This window comes from Haliotis rubra, unplaced genomic scaffold (genome assembly GCF_003918875.1).
Source record: "Haliotis rubra isolate DU_JTF1 unplaced genomic scaffold, ASM391887v1 Scf16, whole genome shotgun sequence".
In the NCBI taxonomy this organism is placed as follows: domain Eukaryota; kingdom Metazoa; phylum Mollusca; class Gastropoda; order Lepetellida; family Haliotidae; genus Haliotis; species Haliotis rubra.
The window spans coordinates 4,179,440-4,202,048 of record NW_025765558.1 but is presented as its reverse complement, the minus strand read 5'-3'; the positions used below and the strand labels follow the sequence as shown (position 1 = coordinate 4,202,048).

At 37.8% G+C, this 22,609-nt stretch overlaps 1 protein-coding gene across 6 annotated transcripts in view; it reads left to right on the top strand.

Annotated features, from left to right (window-relative positions):
- The window catches only part of LOC124271416 (segment polarity protein dishevelled homolog DVL-3-like), a 98,190-nt gene that overhangs the window by 988 nt on the left and 74,593 nt on the right, over nt 1-22,609 (top strand). For all 6 annotated transcript variants that reach the window (XM_046706568.1, XM_046706567.1, XM_046706566.1 and 3 more), the window contains exon 2: nt 995-1,064. In XM_046706568.1, the coding sequence (XP_046562524.1) occupies nt 995-1,064 (70 nt within the window). The remainder of the gene's footprint in view (nt 1-994; nt 1,065-22,609) is intronic.

The following is a 22,609-nucleotide window of genomic DNA, read 5'->3' as shown; positions in this document are numbered from 1 at the left end:
TGTAGACAATTGACCATTTCTACCGATTAATCTGCTTGTGCATTTGAATACCTTATGACTATCTCACATCTGTTCGTATCAAAACATGTTTTGTATGGATTTGTATGATAGTGGTTTCTTAATGAGTAGAAATATGTGTTAAATTTGAGGAAATTATGGTTTTGCTTTCAGAAAAGCAAACTTTAGCAACATAGGTCTTCACCCATCATGTGTTGTTATCAGCAAATGAAGAAAATCTGTTGTGGCAGAGATCACACTGAGATATTTTCAAACAACATTCATAAATGTCTCAGATAATCAAGCTGGCAGAACCCATAGGTCCAATATTGTTCAGTGTTGTTGGAAAAGTATCCAGGTTTCTTATATTTGCAGCATGACTAGTATATGAGCTCTGTCACCATATGTTCAGTTGTTACCTAATAAATTGAATTATCATCCAGAATATCTATATGATTAGTACTAGTGGTTAAAACAGTTTATGTTCAAACTTACAAGTTACATTTGAATTGTAACTATTGTTTGTCAGTTGATAATATGAAATACTTTTACACGAAAATAGACAGTTGAGTGACAAACACTGTTGTAAAATAGGTATACATTAATGTCTGTGACAGTGATGGTCATATCATGAAAGTGAATGTTACATACATTTACAATTCATTGTTCTTTACAATGGTGCTTTTTGTGCATATTTGAGATTCTTGTTCTGTGTTGTAAGTTAAGCTGTTTGATATAGCCCCTGATGTTATAAAGGTACATTATTAGCTTTACAATGTCCCTAGATTCAAATAATAGGAGTAGACCTGACACTAGTGACAGAACCTAGCACCTCAAAACAGTGCTTTTATTAAGATAAGCATTCCTAGCCTCACAAATGAGCATGTTTACTCTGCCATCGAAAAAAAATCTTGGTTTAAAATCAAAGTGAAAATCAGATCAGGGCTCTCCCTGTCAGTGTGTTTGGGAAAACTATACATTTTTTTTCTGATTTCAGCGTTGTTAAAGAAGAAATAATTGATGATGAGGCACACCTGCCTTGCTTCAATGGAAGAGTTGTTTCTTGGGCAAGTATTTTTGATGTGCATGAAAATGTTAATATATATTTATACATGATATCTACCGAGTAGGAGTTTAGCTATCAACTAGTTTCCAGGTTATGTCAACAACTGGTTTTGTTGACTATTTCAAGGTTGTGATTAAATATTAAACAAGAGACACCCATATTTTTCTAACATCCTTTTGAGAAGTCCATACTGGCTGTTACTGATTGTATTGTTCTTATCCACTAAATCTTCCATGTTGAATCTGGTTTGAATGGGGAAAAAACAGATCCTTTTTCCTAAATTCTATGGGAAACCACAGCAGAGATTCACATGTGATTTTAACTTAATGCCTTTTGCAGAATAAATAGGGGAAAAATCTGCATTTCCCCAACCCTATATTAGGAAAAGTTATGCCTCCAGAATAAGATGTATTTACGACTTTTTCTGGACTTAACATATTGGATTTTGTACGTTTGATCTGTATCAAATTGATCAGCAAGTAACCATACTATTGGGAAATCTTAAGCCTTAAATTGGGTATTTTAGGTTACTTTTTGTATCGACTTACTGCTCAATACCAGTTCCTGGGAAAATTGCAATTAATCCTGCTAAGGAAGGAAGTTCCAAAGTTAATATGACCAGTAATCCAGCATCATCAGTTGTTTAGAATGATAGGGTTAGGTGGTGTTTGCTCTGAATCTGTCAAGATTTTCAACATGTTCAACAGTAATTTCAAACTGTGGTACAGTATGATTTCATGTAATTGTCCACACATATGAATTGTTTAGAAAGAAGAAATGCTGTATCAGCAATATCATTTCACATGTGGTGCAGATGCAAACAGAATGATGACTTCGTGTTCATAGGTTTCATCTAAGGTGGTAATATCTAAGACCTGCATCTCTCCACCCACATTAAACTAATTCCAAGTGTTCTAACTACAATGCTGTTCAAAGCAATTATAAACCCAATTCACTCACTTATTCACAGTTGGATGAAGCGAGCTGACAGTGTTTGGCAATTTTTACCGCCAAAACAAAAGATAAAGTCATTCTTTACCATAATCTGATCATTCCCACCTGGAGTTTGAGAGATGTTTAAGATGTAAGTCTTTTGAACTTTAAAGAAGTAAATTTTTCATCAAAGTATAATGATGTGGAGTGCAAGCTCTGGACCATCTGGAGCAAGTGTTTCGGGCTAGTGTCAGAGCTGGGTGATAGTAATTAATGAGGACGCTGGTGCAGGTGCTTGCTAATTACTTGTTGCAGAGCTGGGGCACTTATAAGATTGAGGGTGATTCAGAGGATGGGGTTTGTCAAATTCCATTTGTAGTTCAGCTAGGATGAAGGATAGGTTTACACAGATCAAGGCTAGAATGAGCCCCGAATATCTAAAGAGTGATAACACAACTAAGTTTCCACAAAGCCAGAATTTCTGCCTTCTCTCAAAATACTTTGTAACTGTCTTCAGATAATTGAGTATAGCATGGATCTACAGACACTAATGATGGGAATGAATGCTGATATCCTAGACATCATGCTTAATGAATGATGTAAACTATATGGATTAGACATGACAAGCTGTTTTCATGCCAAGTCAAAATGGTTGTTAGCTGATAAGACATCATGACTTTCATGAGCTATGGATTTATTTCTAAACCATATATGAGGTGTGGATAAAGTGTAGGTTTTGTCCAGAATATGATAATAGTAGACACCATATACAGTATCGTAGATTAAGTTCAATGGTCATGATTTGGAAGAAATTATGAGCTAAGTAAATGGCCTATTTATGTGTATTGTTTCAGTTGTACAGTGTTTAACATTAATTGGATCCTGGGATCCTGAAGGTGTTCTGTGGTATTTGAATCTAGGGATCCCCTAAATCTGTGAGCATGTAGGTTTACGCCAATGTCATGACAGTGATTCCAGCAATATCTGACACACACACCAGAAATGACTTCTGAATCAAACCCAGGTCTTCGTTGTGATCATGGGAAAAGTTATTTTGTCAGAGTCATGAAGAACTGGATATATATTTTGTGATATTGTGCCTATGCTTTTTGTTTGAGTGAGAAATTTACCCTTGACATTCTTAGTTTGGTTCTGTAGTTCTGACTAAACTGGTAACTAGATTAAGTTGATATAATGCAGCTCTTCTGACTAATCAGCTCCATTAGCTTCATATTTGACTGTGGTATGAGCATATCATGAAACAGAAGTGCCTCTTTCCTTGTGTAAATTAATCATGAAAGTCAAGGGGTCCATCATTACACCAATGTTTAAAAGTTAAAGATTTACGAGATCTCCTGGATTGAAATACTGTAACAGCAAGCCTCCTAGATAGCCACCACCTTCTTTTTCGGCCCCTCCTCTCCCCACCCCTCTTAAATTTTGAACGCTTGTGTCAGAAAAAGACTGATGTAACATTACCATGAAGCTGAGAGATGATATAGTTCATGATTTGGTTGTTTGTTAATATTTAATTATTTCATCTGTGAAGTTGACCATGCATTCACATTGAAGTTAATCAGATATACATGATTAAAGAGATGAGATTGTCGTGTCATAGTGAGTCATATATTGTTGTGGAGGGGCTTGGGTGGCCCAGTAGTCAGTTTGATATACGCCATGATTGTGGATTCAAATCCCTGCTCTCCATGATTAGGTTTTAGAGATTATTAACCACCAAACCCATGCTTGCTGGTTTCTCCAAAGTAGTAAATATCTGAGACCTGCAATTCTTCGAGCTTTTTTTCCCACCTACATTCAGCTGCCTTGTCTTGATAGTTTGAGTATTGCTCAAATTGGCATTAAAACTCATCTCACTCACTCATTCACTGTTAGGCCTGTTTATGGGTCTCAGCATCGATGCAAGAATGGAGTGAGTATCCGCAGTCTCCATTTCATTTCACTGTTCTCTTGGAAAACATCTTTGTAGAATTCTTATTAAAATTGCAAATGGCTAACCATAATGGTTTTGTTAAAAGAGTTCTTGGTTTCGCCAAGATATTTTGGAATATTGAAACTCACACTTGTTCAGAATACCTAATGGTTTTGCTGACAAGTTTGGTTTCTAAAGAGTTTACATTGACCCTACTTCCTCTTCCTGACCCTACTCTCCTGTTCCTGACCCCTTCCCAACAAGGTTCTGTATGTATGCAACTGGTAGTGGTGATCAGATTAATTGAAATAATCGAAGATTGGTCACAGTGACTAAACGACCAAGCAATCGATCATGTTTTCTCATAATCAAACACAAACAATTCTGGAATACTTGTTTTCATCAACAATATTTTTCACAAGGTTGGTTTTGTCTGTTACATTTCATAAGCACTACAAGCTCATTCCAAGTCATCATTGAATTTATCTTAAAGATACCAAGAAATTTATGTTCCTGACATACTAGTCATCCTTTAAAGATGTGGAATTTTGCCCCAAAAAACAAAAATAACTACGTTTGTTTCCTTATTTTATTGTGCATTAACAAATTTAATAAATGACGCTAACCAATTATTTTCAATGATTGATCAGTAGTAATGAACCAATCATCAATTATGAGATTTTAACCAATTCCCAAAACTAGTAACTTGACCTCTGAATAATGTATAACTTGTATGCAGAGGAAAGTCTTTCAGTGAGTCTTCCAAAAGTTACAGTCATGACTATCATGTGGTTGTATTTGATTAGCCATTACATAATGTACAAGTATGGAAGATCTGGATACAATAAGTTGTTAATAGAATGTGATCTGTCAAGATTGAAGCATTTACTACATGCAGTCAATGATTTATTGACTTTGGTATGCAAACACTGAAAGGGCTTAACAGCAATCTATACCTCAAACTGTCTATGTCTTTAGCAACTGTCGTGTAGCCTTGATGTATATCCGTTGAGGTTGGACATTGGTGATTTGAATGTTAGGTTTAGTTTATATGTTTTATATATGTGAAGCGATGTATATTTGAATTTGGATGTGGCTAGGTATTCATATGGGGTGAACCAATTTATCAATCTCCTTTCACTGTGGAAATAGAGCTGTTTAAAAAACACCCACAGTAAGGCCTAAAAAAAATGTTGTGGTTGATTACCCGACCGACCCTTGAATTCTGGTGCCGACCCTATTTTTTTAAGCGGAGTGAATATAATATGCTTTCAGATCCCATTATTTTTTGCCAGCCCCCAACAGATAGCGGTCATTTTGATAGAGAAAGTCATTCTGATGGCCGCAAGCTTGATTGAATAAACAATTACACATTAATAAATTAGTTTGTACCTACCCTAAATTTTAAAGAGATGTAATCGGAACCACAACATTTTTTTTTATTTGGCCTAAGTTGAGACTGGTAAAGCACTGGTATCTCATGTACATTTATACCCTTTCCTTATGGACAAACATATCTGTTCTTTGCATTAATTGTTTTAGTCTTGTACCTTGCATTTACTGATTTATTTTTTTAAACGACAGAATGACAGTTTAGACAGTCATAGTCAGAAAAACATTTTGAATGGCTTTCCCAAATCAGGGTTCAAAATAATCGTGAGTCAAGGAACATTCTCGAAGGACTTCCTCTTTTTGCTGTAGGTTTGTTTGATTGGTTTTTGTTTGAAGCTGAAATGTGCAGTATTCCAGCTATGGGACTGGATCAGTCAGTCCAGCGATTGATATCATGAGCATCAATCTACTCAAGGGGCGGTGGGGTAGCCTAGTGGTTAAAGCGTTCGCTCTTCACGTTGAAGATTCAGGTTTGATTCCCCACATGGGTACAATGTTTGAAGCCCATTTGTGGTGTCCCCCACAGTGATATAATTGCTGGAATATTGCTGAAAGTGTTGTTGTGAAACAAAACTCACTCTCACTCCGTCTGCTCAAATGGGATATGATGGTGAAGGTCATTGGTAGATAGCAACTCTCTCTTGCTGCCATGTTTGCAGAGAAAATAAAATATAGCTGACATCTAACCTTGCTCTAATTATTTTAACCAAGTTATCTAGAATTTGGTGTCATTCTGTGAAGAGATAAGTATCATTGAGGAATATGTTTTTCAAGACGATTCATTGATGTTAAATGAGTGCTTCATCCAACACTTATCACAAACTTGTGCCAAGCTAATGCTGCCAAATTTCATGAAATTATGCTTAAAATAATCTGTTCCTTTCAAAAACAACATCCTTAACTGATAAGCGTTTTTAACTTTCTCATCAGGAATCATCTTACAGATAACAGTAAACCATAGTTCTAGTATATTTCACCTACATGTCCTATCATCACTCAAAGTGATACAGCCATTGAGGGTTGTACCTGAGTATTGGTAATTGATGGATTTAGCACCTCCGTGCAATGAAGCATGGGTGGTTAATCCACTTCCTCTTGCCTGATTGCCAACACTGGCAGTGTATCAGACAACACTCATATAGAAGTCATAAGGCCTGGTGTTTATTGGACTCCCAGTTTATTGCAGTTTACCAATGGCTATCAGCCTCAAGGGTATTCCCATGGTAAATCAGGGGTAATTGTAAATTCATAATAAAGTGTTTATTGCTAGCCCTGTCTGAATACTGGTATTGATTGTATGATGGCAATTGGATTTGTTCCGTAACTGAAGTAGCTATTGAAATTAATCAAACATATGTGGTTGGTGTAGGAATGGATACAGACTTGCATGCCTAGGTTTGATACCCAGACACGACCCTTCACTTTGTAGTGTTGTCATTGGGCTTGGGTCATTAGTCACCTTGTTGGTGTTTGTGAGTCATGAAACTGCAATATTATTTCAGTCATTGGGAATTGTGGGTATTGCTGTCAGGGTTAACGTGTAGGGTTTGGTCTGCAAATCTGCTAGCAGCATTCCATGAAATACAGGATCTCTGTCTTTTTGTAATGGATATGACAGTGTTTTCAGGGGCATAGGATCTGCATCTGTTTGTAATGAGGTTGTGAATTTGTTTGCTGTTATGACTATAAAGGCATCATGGATATTGGATCATGGACTTTGCAATGTTAATGTAGATCTTACTGGACTTTGCTCGGTGTTAGTGGAAATCTTAAAAGATTTTGCTGCATGCTTGAAGATCAAAGTAGATTTTGTATGTTCATGTAGATCTTAGTAGATGTTACACTATGTTAATGGAGGTCTTAGTGAACTTTTTTCATGAAGATCTCTAGAGACTTTGTTAGTGGTGATCTTTAGAAGACTTTGTTGTATGTTCATGAAGATCAAGGGGCGGTGGGGTAGCCTGGTGGTTAAACCGTTGGCTCGTCACGCCGAAGACCCGGGTTCGAATCCCCACATGGGTACAATGTGTGAAGCCCATTTCTGGTGTCCCCCGCCTCGATGTTGCTGGAATATTGCTAAAAGTGGCGTAAAACCAAACTCAGTCAGTCGTGAAGATCACTAGGAGATTTTCTTCTATGTTGTGGACATCTTAGTTAACTATGTTATGGAGACCTTTTGTAGACTAAGTTCTATGTTCTGGAAACCTTACAGACGTTGCTCTATGTTATGGAGATCTTTCTAGAGGTTGCTTGATGTTAATGGAGGTCTGTGAATGCTATATTGATCATTTTCATCATTTTACTGCTTCACTTACAGTATAAATATGATTCAATCTATTCGGTCTGACTCCACAGTCTCTTCAAGGAGAGTTTCAGGTGATCTACAGCTATTGTGATGTAATTAAATCTGACAGCTCTATAAGCAGAGAAGCTCTAAAACACATCTGAATTCTGTTTGGGGTAATACATATCTTAGTCAGAAAAGTAAGGTTGGGTTTCTCACATGGGTACAATGTGTGAAGCCAAGTTCTTGTGTCCCTGCCACGATATTTCTGGAATATTGCTAAAAGCAGTGTAAAACCTTTCTCACTCACTTAAAGCAGCATAAATCTCACTCACTCAAGCCGTCATATCATTTGATTATTGTGAAAAGTAATTGAACCGGGCATGACATGGCTTACATGTACGTTATTTACTTTTTCTAGCCAAGCATAAACACACGCCACAAACCATGAACACTGTGGGTATTATTCTGAAAGGTGGCTCCAGTCGTAAATCCTTATTATTTGGACAGTCAATTATGCGGAACTGGCGTGACCTAATCCAGTAGGCCGAGCCCACATCAGAGACACACGAGCTACTCATAAACTGAAGCATCTTTTATTTGTGTACCTGCTTACAAACCAGGTCAGGTGTATAAACATTTCGGTGTTGACATGAGAGGAGCACCTGAATTTCTTATGGACTGGTTGTGAGAAGCACTCAGGTCATCTTCCTCAAGCTAAAGACCCTCAGGAGTTTTGTCTGCTTTCTTTTTCCTGCATCTCTTGCCAATATGTAACTTTAAAACCCTATCAAATATTTTCACTCGCTCCAAACATATTAGTCCAATTCTTGGATCAATATATTTTGGGGCAGCAAGAGAAATTGGCACTAGTCCTAAGGAGTCAGGACTCACAGAAATTTGCTGGTTTTTATTATTTTGCTATACAGTCAAACACTGTCGACATTGAAGGGAACTACACATACTTCAAGTTATCTGAGGTTTGACACAACCACAAAGTGATGCCTGTCTGGGGATCGGTGACCAAGCAATCGCATACCATGTCTGCACATTGGGGTCCCGTAGCTTTGATCGGCTCTGTGGCCTAAAGGTTTTTAATTTTTTTGCTATACAGTCAAACACAAAGGGACCTACACATACTTCAAGGTATCCGAGGTTTGACACAACGTCAAAATGATGACTAAATAGGGCATATGCAGGGACAAAACCTTTACTTAAAAACACCCATAAGTTTGGCAAATCAAAGTTGGACACAACAGTGTTTGAGAGTATGATATAAGGATTAGTTGGTGAACAATGTTAGTTTCTTTTGCTGTCCGTGTTTGAATTGGATAACTTGCCAGACTGCTGTAAGGACCCACAGACTACTAAGAAGCTGCCAGCCCTGACCAAACTCTTCAGGCGTTCATTTAAAACACAGCTGGTTATTGAAACAGATATACTGAGAAGTACATTTACTTCGGACCTTAAGGACCAATACAAAGTTGAATGTAAGGGAAGGACACTAAATATACCTGCCTCTGGCCTACTTTTCCATCTTGTAATCGTAGTATTTCCCTTTCGACCTACCCTCTCTGCAATGCTAAAGCCCTAACTGAAGCAAGTCTAGATTTTCCTCAGCTGCAAGTTTTACATCTCCCATCTAACAGGCTCCCTTTCAATTTAAAAGGAGTTATTTGTTTCTATCAAAATTATATATATTCAGAGACTAAGCGTTAGTATACTTCAAACACTCCAGTGCTGTGCTATGGAGCTGCCTAAGCTTCCCCTCAGATGTGCTCCTTCCTTGACTACCTGTATATCTGGCCTAAAGGCCCATCTGATTAATAATCACTTAAATTAGTTTATCTTTTTATTTGTATGCACTTCGGCGCCTTATTATGTTAATATCATACTGGCTTGCAAGCAGGTACTTATTTTGGACACTGTTTTCATATAAATGTGCTTGCAGGTGTGCATTGATGAGTTAAGTTACAATGAGAATTTGCTCTGTTTATGTGACTTGCAATAATAAAGACAGGGATAGAAGTAAGGACAAGCCGCTAACTCAAGGAAGTTTCATAAGTAGCAGAATATCACTATCCATTCTCCTAGACTTTCTAGTTTTATTCTATCCCTGAAAGGTCCGGTAAGAAAACTCTCATATCACCTTCATCAAGATGTGATGGAAAATTATGTGGAAAAAGTTGGAATGGAAGAAAAATTGAAATATGAAATAAACTTAATATTCAAATTGATTGCACATCCCCATGCTGGACATTCCTTTATGAAAATGTAATGGGAAACAATGCTATCTATTTGTGTGGCCTAGAAGGGATTTGGTTATGGCGTAATGTATACTGTTGGTTCATCATTAGTATTTTGATGGCTTCTGTGACAGTTCTATCAGTGACAGATATATATCACTCAATAGGTTTGGTGATTTATGATATTGTATTTTTATCTGCCATCGGGGAAAATATACTTTCTTGTGATAACTGTATTCTGATTATCATTTGACAGTGGATTGTGCAACCATCATTGTATTCCTCGTATGCCATGGGTTACTGCACTGTAATCAGCTGGGTATTAGTCTGTGCCAAACATTTTTGAGCTGTCTAGACTGAGCATGGCTCTAACATCATTTTAGCAGACTTACGTGTTATCACTAAAGTGTGGACTCATTTGTGGTGTCTATTGTGTTGGTATAGGTGGAATATTGCTAAAAGTAAAAGCTGTGTTCTTGTGGTAGCCACTGCTTCTTTGGTCCAATTCAGGTTATTGGTTTCTTACTGTCTGGTTGTTATTGGAGGACATAGATGTGTTATTTATGAGATGTATATAATAAAAAGATAACAAAATACTTCTTCTCAGTTTAATGTCTCTCTTGTTTATGACTAGCCTCTAAAATGTTTCAGGACAATAACAAGTTTTAGCTCTTGCAAAAGATTTTGCAGTAGTAGAGATTGGTTTAGTTGTTGTTTAACACCGCACTCAGCAATACTCCAGCTATATGGCAGTGGTCTGTACATAATCAAGTCTGGACCAGACAATCTAATGATCAACAGCATGACCATCAATCTATGCAATTGGGATACGATAACATGTGTCAACCAAGTCTGCAAGCCTGACCACCTGATCCGGTTAGTCGCCTCTTACAACAAGAATGGGTTACTGAAGATCAATTCTAACCCCGATCTTCACGGTTACAGTAGTAAAAGACATCACAGAAAAGATCCCTGCTGGTCCAGATTTCTTTTTCTAGTTTGCACTTAGCTAGCTCAGTGCAATGTTTGTAGTGTTGTGTGTCAGCTATCACCCTGATGGTGTAGGCCGGTTATGTACCTCAAGTGTGAAGTGTATATTGTTGTTTATTGCCTGGTGTATATTGTGTATATTGTACAGGTGTTAGGCCAATGAGAATATCAGCTCTGCCTGTATCTGCAGGTCTGTCAGAGGTGATGACATTCCCCGTGGTTTATGGGGCAAGGAGGTTTATGCTTTGTTGTCACCATAACTCAGTGAATAGCCTTTGCATAGTATTACCCTCCAAGGCTGTCATCACGACAGTGACTCCTGCCATCAGCAAAATTGTGCGAGAGAAATACACCATAGTTTCTATTGAGAATGGTGCAGTGTAAGGTTTTATGATGCCAGAGTAGAATGAGGGTTCAAAGGTTCTTTCTAGCCTCTAATAGACCTTGATGAAACATGAACTCCTCTAATGTGTTCTTCGTTGCCTCCCCAGCAACCCAGGCTTGTCATGTGAGGCAACTATCGAGATTGGGTGGTCAGACTTGCCAACTTAATACTCAGCGACTTAATACTCAGCGCTGCTCTTTGAGTTCCAGGGTGGTGTTAAAAACGCTCGCTCATCACGCTGACAACCCGGGTTCAATTCCCACATGGGCACAATGTGTGAAGCCCATTTCTGGTGTCCCCCGCCGCTGGAATATTGCTCAAAGCAGCGTAAAACCATACTCACACACTCTTTGACTTCTAGTCGTGGATGTCGTAAGAGGCAACTAACGGGATCGGGTGGTCAGGCTCGCTGGCTTGGTTGACACATGTCATAGGTTCCCAATTGCGTAGATCGATGCTCATGCTGTTGATCACTAGATTGTCTGGTCCAGACTCGATTATTTACAGACCGCCGCCATATAGCTGGAATATTGCTGAGTGTGGCGTAAAACTTAACTCACTCACTCTAGTTGTGGAGATGGTGCTCTTGATGTCAACCAGTGTCTGGCCCAGATTATTTACAGACCAGGGTCATATAGTAAAAGTAACGTGGAGGGTGTCGTTAAAATCAAATGCAAATTTTTCAATTGTTTGTGGAGGTAACTTGTGTTGCACCATAAATTATTCTTTCCGAAAATAGTGTTTGATAAGAGGCTTGTAGACATGTCTAACTGTTTCTTTGGTCCACTTGTGATTCATTTTAAATCAGTTGGTGATAACAGATAACAGTGGATTATAAATCAGTGCCAAATGCAGATATCGTCAACAAGACTGAACTTGTCTCACTTCCATTATTGTTTACTGTTTATTTCTTCTGACATTTTCATTTTTTTGCGTCAGCTGGGTAAGTTAAGCCTAAATCTGAACTACTAACTCCTACAATGTGATGTGTATGGTTTACTGTTACTCTTACAAACCTGATTTAACCTTTGAATCATTGAATCTATTTGTAGTACCCTAGCACCTCACAAAACAGTCCTCTGATAATTCAGGAGTCTATTCGTAGTCTGTTCTCGACCATGATTAATTACCTCTTTGTGATAATGAATTGTTAAGGAAAACGTAGGTGAGGTTTGTGTAAAATTTATGTAGATCCCCAGCCTGGTCTATACCCAGCTGTTTCAGGATGTGCCTCAGGGAGTAAATGAAGTTTTGTGCCATTTTTATAAATATTCAGGCAATATCAGGGCAGTATCTTCCAGAAATGGGCTTCAACCATACTTATAATACTGTGCACCATAAACTCACCCTCACGAATGCTTTCGTGGAACTTTCAAAAGTGTTTCGGATTTTGCAAAGTTTCTACAAAGGAAGGAAACAGAATACTCCATCTGAAACCCATGTTTTAATTGAGCTTACATAAATAGATATTTAGTCTCAATGAAAATAGGGCAACTGGTTAGTAATACACCATCAATTACCTTCCAATGGGCCAAGTATGTTTTGTATATGTGTTGAAAATGCCTTTGTCAGTGTTCATCTACAGTGACTGATTATATGATGTCAGTCACGGCACATGAGACGAGGTTACTGTCATTTGTAAGGGAAGAATCACTGCCGCCAAGCCTATTCTCAGCTGTATAGTTATTGACACGGGGGTCTAGTGAAATACCTATTCACTTGGTTAAAGTGATGCTTGGGTTTCAGACCCTTTCATGCATAAATTGGTATGTGTACTGGCGTTGAAAGGAGTACTTATAAAGAGACACTGATTTGAACGGATGCTGATGATGAAAAAAAGATAATTATGTAATTTTGGGGAATGGATTCAGTCCATGATTGAACCACTGGTCAAATTTTGTTCGACCTAGAAAGCTGAACAAAGACATTCCCTTGTATTGTCACTAAGGTCCATTGGAAATGATCATAGGTGACAAGTTCGGGCTTGTAGATAGATGAAGTTTAACATAGACTTTGAAGGTTTTATTCTATTATTTTATTGTTTATTGAAGGTCTTTTTGAGAGTAATGTATTCAGATACCGAATAACTAGAAGGTATATTTCATAAAATGCCTGCTGATGCAATTGTGATTGTAATGATGAGATCAGTCTATAGAAAAAAGGGTTATCATTTGAAATAAGGATTATTATTATTGAAACCATTATGATGGTAAGGAAGACCGTTTTATGGATGTCAACTTCTTTGTTATGAGAAACAAAGCATTTCAGAGTGTATCCTTACTCCCTTCAGGTGAATGACTTGATGGTTATGATGGTGCCATGTTACTGATAGAAATGATATTGAGCCAAGAATTCACTGGCCATTTGAATACACAGTTTTATACAAGTAAATCTGATTCTGTTACATAACAGCCATCATATGATTTAGTCTAAAAATCAATCTGTTGATTCTGCTTTCTGTGTGTTATGAAGGAAGTAGTTTAATGATTCGAAGGGTATTTTTTATATGTTTTGGCTTTAAAATTACACTCGCACACTCTTTCACAGTCACCCCTCCCTGTGAACATATCCTGTCAACATTCTCGAACTGACAGTCACTGAGATCATATACAGAGATAATCCTACAACCTGTTATAGTGTTATAAAATTGTCATAAAAATGAAGACGCTAACTCAAAGGTTAGTGTGTACAAAATTAAAGATTTTGACTTCTTATATCCAAATAAGGAAGTTTTTCCGCTGTTAAAACCACATGCCACCGATCAAGCCAGGTGCGATCAGTCATCCATTGATGTGATCTCCAGGTAAAGCAGGGCACTGGTGCAGTGTCACCTGTTTCCGAAAGCAATGAATAAGATTTTTGCCAGTGATGAGCTTCTTGCCAGGAGCTATGCTCGATTGACACTAATCTTCATTGTATCCTTGTAGTGTTTACTAACAGTAATGGAGGCAGGCTGTCCATGTATTGTGTTAGCGTTGGCAGGAGTATTGTCAGGGTGGGTGGGACGAGGCCGTGACACTGTTAGGAAACCAGAACCTGGCAAGGAAGAGTCTCATCAGTATAAGGTGGCAAGTTGGGGTATTGTCTGAGGGAACTGATCTATTGAGGAAGTGCTTAAGACGTTTAATTTGTTTATGTTACAGTTTTGACTCTCTCCAACAGAAAGTGATCAGGGTGATTAGAACATGAAGGGTGTTAAACAATACTTATGCCTTTGTTTGCGATAAGGGTGTTTTGATGTTTCTACAGCATGGTGGCTTCAGCATTGGGAATGATTAGGATGTTTGTTGATTTTCTGGAAGTACATAAAAGTGTGAATAAATAGGTTTGGGAGTATGCAGATACGAAAGGTTACTCAACTAGATAATATTACAATTCTTTGACTTTTAGACTTAACAAAGTTTGAACATAAGAAATTAAAATTCTTATGATGGTTACAGATAAGGAAGCACTATTCTTGCAATGCCAGCCATATTTTCATCTATGGATAAAAAGGCAACATATATTATCAGTGGATTATATGTGTTCAGACATCTTACATTTTAAGATAGCCTTTTTCCCGCATTTTTTCATGCTATATCAAGGTGTATGAAGACACACAAACAAAGTAAATACTTAGATGATAGTTTTTTTGATACTTAGATGATTGATACATTGTTTTCAAGAAGTTATCTTTTATAGGTTGGTGAGATGTTTTACAGCTGTTAATGTAATAAGAGAAAACAAATGTTTCAGCCGTTTGAAAACCCATAAGACAAGGATTTATTAAGTTAAATTTAAAAAATGTGGACACGTCTCTTGACTACAACAAATAATTTTAAACCTACGTCTGTGATAACAGTAATTCTTGTGATTCATTTGAAGCTTATTCATACCATGCTTAAAAATGTCACCACAGTTAGTGTTGAAAACCAGGCCTATGTGTAGACAAACAGTTATAACACCAACAGCTGTTACAGTTTAGGCTATTCTTGTATGTTATTAACATTTGCTCAGCAATAATGATAAGCACTTTCTGTACTCAAACTTAAGCGTGAAAGTCAAGAGAACCTTGTCATGGCTTTTGTGTTGAACATTATGTTCTTAAGGGGTCCCTGGATTCAAATAATAGAGGAAAAGGCACTAAGGGGCTCAAGACCCCCTTAATTTATATCATGGACTTTCATGAAGAGTGATATGAACATAGACAGATTATTGAAATGCATAGCTTACAGAGAAAGAAACCTTTCAAAATTTCCCACTAGACCACAGGACCAGTGAGTGGACAATAATTAGTGGTCCTGTCTGTACTTCACTGGTCCAAAATAACATTTGTAGATTTACTTAAAGGTCACATGCAACATAAAACACAACTTTGCAGATTCCGATACCTTTCGGTATGGACTTACCGAAACAAATCGTCCAAAATGCAAATTCAACTTATAAAGTTGGAAAAATAACGCGATGAAAAAAAAAGCGTGAAATCGGAGTTCAAACGTTTCACTTATTTCCCCCCGACTTTTCTGGGGAAAACGGGTTTCAACAGCTGGGCTGCGCTCATAGCACGTGCGCAAGTAAATAGGTTCGCGCAGCTTGGAAGCAGGTTGTCGGGTGAATACTCGGTGAAGGCTTTGGTGTGAGCTATTTTTCTAATGTTTTGTTGATATCTCACAGGCGTAAGCTTTTTATATGTTATGACAGTAAATTAACTGTTTATATAATGTCATTTGTCTATTTCACCACACGTTCTTCTTAGCGAGACACTTTCTCAGTTCGATACTTAAAAGCAATGTCATTATTTAGCGTTGACAGAATTTCTAACTGTGATATAGATATGTCGTTGTCACAGACAAAACTCAATGTCTTGTTTTATTGACACCTGGGTGTCTGCCTGCCTGTCTGCTAATGACAACATTCAATACACAACTGCGATCACTGACCACATGCAATTTGAACTTAACACCAATCAGGCTATACACCATAAACAAAATGCATTGATTTATGGCGCGAGTTCGGTCTCTGTCACATTATGTAATTACACAGACAGGCAGGTGTGATACTTGAACACATGACATGTTATGATGTCTGTTGATTGCAAAATGTTATACACAAAGAATGAGCATGTATTTACAAAACCCAACATCTCTATATATACACACACAATGAGCCGTGCATGAGGGTGGCATCTGCAAATGAACCAGCCATTACACTTGAGTGCACACCCACCCGCTCTGACTGGGTTCGGTATCCCGGGCTGCTTCGTTTCGAGGGAGGTAAACCCAAGGACGAAATATTGCACTTTTGATTTGCGATTATACGCTTATAATTTTGTATATTTGTTTTTTCATAATCAGCAATGCATATTATATGTCATGAAGAAGTGATAATTGTGTTTTAATTATGTTTGATTTTTTGGTTGCATGTGACCTTTAACTATCAATACAAAATTCAATGGCCACGAGCATCACTGCAAACTGATGAATTTTTACTAGCCAGGGACCACAGGACCAGCGTAATTTTTCGTACACTTAGCTTATTCTCCCCGCTGGTTTTGGCTATACTAGTTGACCACATGGGGTTGTACATGAAAGTCTTTAATATGTTATGGCCTCACCAGTTTTAGATCTTAATCAGATTTCACATATTTATGTCTAGATGCAGAAAAATAATTAGTTGAACAATGACAAATATTATAAGTGAAAAGTGTCAATTAGACTGTTAAAACAGACATTCAAGGTACTTATTGAATAATATACTCTGAAACATTGTTTTCTGCATAATTCAGAATATAGTTTATCCCCGTTTATTCAAGTTGTATTTTGAAATGATGCGTGCAAAAAAATAGAAGTCTTCTTGTATTTTTCTTTAAGAGTTAATGATATTTGTGCTCAAGGGAACACCATTCAGTCTTTTGGTATTGGGGTTGGAGGGGGGCTGTAGCTGTAAAAAATAAATGTGATCTGGCAAATTCCCAGATCTCTCCAAAGAACGTCAGATGGCTGGTCTCTATGTAAACTGGGTTGAAGATCAAGAGGGACCCATATAAATCTTAAATTTGGTTGCATTACATTCTCACACCAACCAAAGAGCTAAAACTGTATATAATTTGTGAGAGAGATCCTTGGCCATGACGAAGGTCTACAGTTATGGTTTTTTTTCTTACAAGTAATCTAGATGATTGAAATAAGCAAGTGGCTATGTAATCAACAGTAGAGGAAAAAATAGAAGACAAGGTGTATGATTTATAAATGTTTCTGTGTTAGTCTTGTAAAGGGAAAAAGGTGGTATTGCTACCTCTGCTTTGTGGAAATGGGCCATGTGCGTAGTTTGTTCATAAATGTGGATAAATTGAGTCTGTGCCAAAATAACTGCATCCACTTGCTCGAACGTGACTAAAAAGATCATTTTCTGTAGATTTTGATGTTATTAGACTATTACTTACTGAGCCCACATTTGGCTACAGAACCGATGTTTACTAGGCTCTGGCGTTAGACTACTAACATCACAGATTGTAAACAGAATCTTAATTCTGTCATTTATCAGTCTGGGTAAAACATCTAGAGACTACCAGACTGAAGTTAGCTCTTAATGTCATTTTCAGTGGAAAATATATTCAACTTTATTAGCTGAGCTTACTGGTTCTAACAGTATTTTATAGATTCACGCTTCAGATTAAGAAGTCACAGCATATTAACATCATGAGTAAATGAATAAACATGGACTTTCATCCTTAATTAAAACACAAGGTCAACAGTGTACAGACAATCAGCATGGCTCGATGACCATGTTGCTTTTATAACTATACGACCCATTGTTGTTATTTCTACTCAGCAAGCCTCTTAGACAAACCGACCACCTCGGTGGTGTAGTGGTAAGAGCGTCCGCCAGGAGAGCGGAAGGTCGCGGGTTCGAACCCCGACCGCGCATCATACCAAAAGACGTTAAAATATGGTACTTGTTGGTTCCTGCTTGGCTCGGCATTAATGGGTACAACAAGGACTGGTCGGCTCGGAGTCAGTATAATGTGTCTGAGTGGGGTATTCATGCTTCACTGCAGCATGGTATCTCAGTGGGCTAGCACTATAAAACCAGCCTAAGTCTGGGCTAGTACAAGCACCCGCACATACACATACACACACATACGCATACACGTCGTAATATGAGCGAAATATTCTCAAGCACGATGTTAAACCCAATTTCACCTCACCTCTTAGAAAACCCGTGAAGGTCTAGGTTAGAATTGATCTTCAGTAACCCATGCTTGCCGTAAGAGGCAGGATTGGATGGACAGGCTTGCTGACTTGGTAAACACATGTCATTGTATCCCAATTGCATAGATCGACGCTAATGCTGTTGGTCACTAGATTCTCTGGTCCAAACTGGATTATTTGCAGACCACCGCCATATTGCTGGAATATTGCTGTGTGCGGCATCAAACTGAACTCACTCACTCATTCTATAACTACACAGACTTAAAACTGTTGTATAGGTATAATAGCATTGTGAAACAGGCCCCAGTCATAAGGTGAATAGTGCAGCAAACAGAGTGTTTATTAGTGTTGGGAATTGGTTAAAATCTAATAATTGATGATTGGTCCATTACAACCGATCAATCATCGAAAATAATTGGTTAGCATCATTTATCAAATGTTCCTGTTATCTTTGTTAATGCACACTAAAAATAAAGAAAAAACGTGGTAATTGTTTTTTTGTGTGCAAATTTTGCATATTTAAATGATGATTAGTATGTTAAGAACACAGATTTCCTGGATTCTTTAAGATAAATTCAATCATGACTTGGAACGAGCTTGTAATGCTTATGAAATGTAAATTTAATGACACAGACAAAACCAACCTTGTGAAAAATGTTAATACAAACAAGTGTTCCAAGATTGGTTGCGTTTGATTATGAGAAAACTTGTTTGATTGCTTGGTCATTTAGTCACTCCGACCAATCTTCGATTATTTCAATTAATCAGACCAACACTAGTGTATATAGAGCAAACAGAGATCAAAGTAGTTCAGGAGGCTGTGGATTGGAATGTGTAAACAGATTATGAGTAAAAATAGTGAGAGAAGAAACTGACATTTACGAGTAATGAAGTTACATAATTCTACTTTTGCTTTTTAACCATACAAAAGACATATCAAGACCAGCAAATGCAAGAAATACTACGACTTTTAATCTGTTTCGTTTCTACATGTTTGACAGGTGCTTGAATTTTCTTGCCAACTGACTTAAAAATAAAATGAGTTTCAGTTGGCTGGAGGAATGTGAGAATACATAGGATTCCTTATAATAGTACAAACATTGGGAGTCGGCTGTGAAATATCGGGATAATTCTGTTAACAGAAACCTTACATATACGGTTTATTTGTACTTTTGTTAGATTGTATATGTTGCTACAAGTTATGCCAACAAACTTCAAAACAAGCAAGCCATGAGTAACTACGCCCATATGGATGTAGGTAGCCTAACGCAGCCCCCCTGGAAGCGAATAATCTGATTTGTTTGCTGAGAACGCAGAAATTAGACAACCTCATCTCCTCAGCCGACCACCATTTGCTTGTGAAAACTGTCAGCATGATGGCAGACCTGGCATGTGTGTTTAATAAGTTCATTTTCAAAACTACAGCTTGTTTGAATCATTTTTTGCGATTCCTTTCCCGGCTGGTTCATTAGCGGGTTCTGCATGTATAATTCATGGTCGTAACATTTGTAGGGTCACAAGAAGAGAGGTCGTCAAGAATAAATGTTTGTACTATATGCTTAGTGAAAATACCTAACAGGTCGTTTAGCCTCAGGACAATTGGATAACCTGTTCTTGTGATTGATGGTCACTTTCGACCTAATAAGTGTTTAGCCCATCCAAAGCACAGGCCTTCACATCAATTTTGGTGTGACAATGTCAGAATGTTGATGATTTAAATACAAGAAATAGTTTTTCTTGTCATGTTGTTTTATTCAGGGTTTGACGTAACAAATGGAGAGCATGGACGCAGCAAAACGATTATTATTATTCATTGTACCCACAACACATCTATGACATTGCTAAGTGTTTGGTTATTATCCCCCGCAACAACGAAGTTGCAGGGGATATATAGAAATGAAGTCTGTCCGTCCGTGCGTCCATCACACTTTGTGCGAAGCATATCTCCTAAACTATCCGTGATAGCTTAACCAAACTTGGTACACATGTCAATCTTGATCCCTAGATATGCCTTTTGGGGGTTAGACCCAGATATGAATTTTATTTTTTGTGGTTTCCGTGGAAACATGACTTAGGCTGCCAGATCAAGGCTAGCTTCATCAAACTTGGTACACTATGAGACTTCCATAGAAACATGACTTAGGCTGCCAGATCTTCCAAACTATACATGCTAAGCTTCATCAAACTTGGTACACATATCAAGCATGCTCCATAGATGTGCCATTTGATGGTTAGGCCCAGATATGAATTTTATTTTTTGTGGTTTCCGTGGAAACATGACTAAGGCTGTGACTATGAGGATGTCATCTTGTTGCATTTCCATGGCAACAAGTTAGGCTTCAACTGAATTTGGTGGTTGTGCACCTTTCTGGAGCAGATCTTAAACAACCTTTCAATACTCTGATTCCACTTTGCTATATACACTCCAAAACATTTGACATAATCATATTAACTAGTAGACATATTCATAAAGAGTATTTTGCCGTTGCAGTTGATATGATGACTTACTCTTCTTGTTTCTTTCAAAGCAGTTATGTGTATCATTTCATCCATCAGTCCACATGATCAATGATTTATTCCTCTCTCTAAGAAATTATCAAAACATACACTTCTCTGCACTGTTACTTCACAAGACCCTCATATTGTCATCAAGGACCCTTTAAACTAATAATTGCAGGTCCCCAGGTCATTGGTACCATATAATAGTTATTAGTTATTATCTAAAAAATAACATCTTATACTGCTTCAGCCAGGGGTATAATTTACAATAATTTTTCTGCCTGAATAGGGATAACACTATAATGGAGTAGCTTGTATACATTTTTTGTAATTATAGTGAGTGAATTGAGTTTTACGCCGCACTCAGCAATATTCCAGCGATATGGCGGTGGTCTGTAAATAATCGTGTCTGGACCAGACAATCCAATGATCAACAGCATGAGCATCGCTCTGCACAATTGGGAACCGATGACATGTGTCAACCAAGCCAGCGAGCCTGACCACCCAATCCCGTTAGTCGCCTCTAACGACAAGCATGGGTTACTGAAGATCAATATTCTAAACCGGACCTTCACGGGTTGTAAATATAGAACCACATCAGGTGATAGTATTTAGCATAAAAGCCTGGGGTCCTTTTCATAGAACTTATGTTAAAATAAGGTTTTAAGGTCTTCAGATTCAAATACCACTGCAAAAAACAACCTCAGCACCCTGGAGCCATTACATTTGAATACTGACTTAAACATGAGGGAAACAGAAACAGCCATTTGCAATTTCTATCCCAGTTGGTTTGAAGGCAGCCCCCCAACCCCCAACAACCCCCTGTAATTTCTAACTTTATATTGTTCACAGTTGTCAAATAACACATATTTTTAAGTTGAATACTACTGATACCTTTCAATGCTTTTTATGTCTAAGATATATGCTTAGGTTAGGTGCCTATGAACTTTGACATCCAAAATACAATGCCAGTCAAGTGATATCTGGAGCTTTGTTACAGATAGATCTGAAATGACAGCATTTCTTAGACATGGGGAAACAAACAGCCAAGATCAGAGATTCCTATCTTCGTCTGTTAGTGTTGGGTTTCGCCTGTAACAACTGGTAGCTTTATGACATGATGAATTTTATGGATTAAGAGGAACAAATAAAATAGGGGGATGAGAATGGTGTTGGGGAAATAACTGGAAGACTGCGATTGCCTCACTTTCAATGTTTGGATAGTAGCTTCCTAGTTAACTAGTTTTATTGTACAATTTGTTTCCCGTGATGTTTCATCTTCGAGCTTAAAGTTGGAGTCTACAGGAAATAGAGTCAATGTAAAAGCCATATTTCTCGTCTGCGATAATGTCCAATGATAAATGATACCCAGTTATTTCCTCGGAGCTGGATGTAAGCCTGGCTGGGTCTGAGTGTCTGTGGTGGTCGGAGGGACTATCTGTCAGTGAAAAACTCGTAAAGTAGAGGGAGCAGAAATGCTGGAGAACTTCTCATAAAAATGTCTCCAATTCTGGAGCCTCTTGATGATGTTTGCCTTCTGCGAGTAGAATCCGTCTCTCATCTATCAGAGAAGACCTGGTATTTGTTCAGTTCATTCACAACACAATGGGAGAGCGTGCAGGATTGTGTTTTACTTTATTGTATAATATCTGACATCTTTGTTGTTCTGTGTCTGCAACTTGTAGAAATGGAAATTT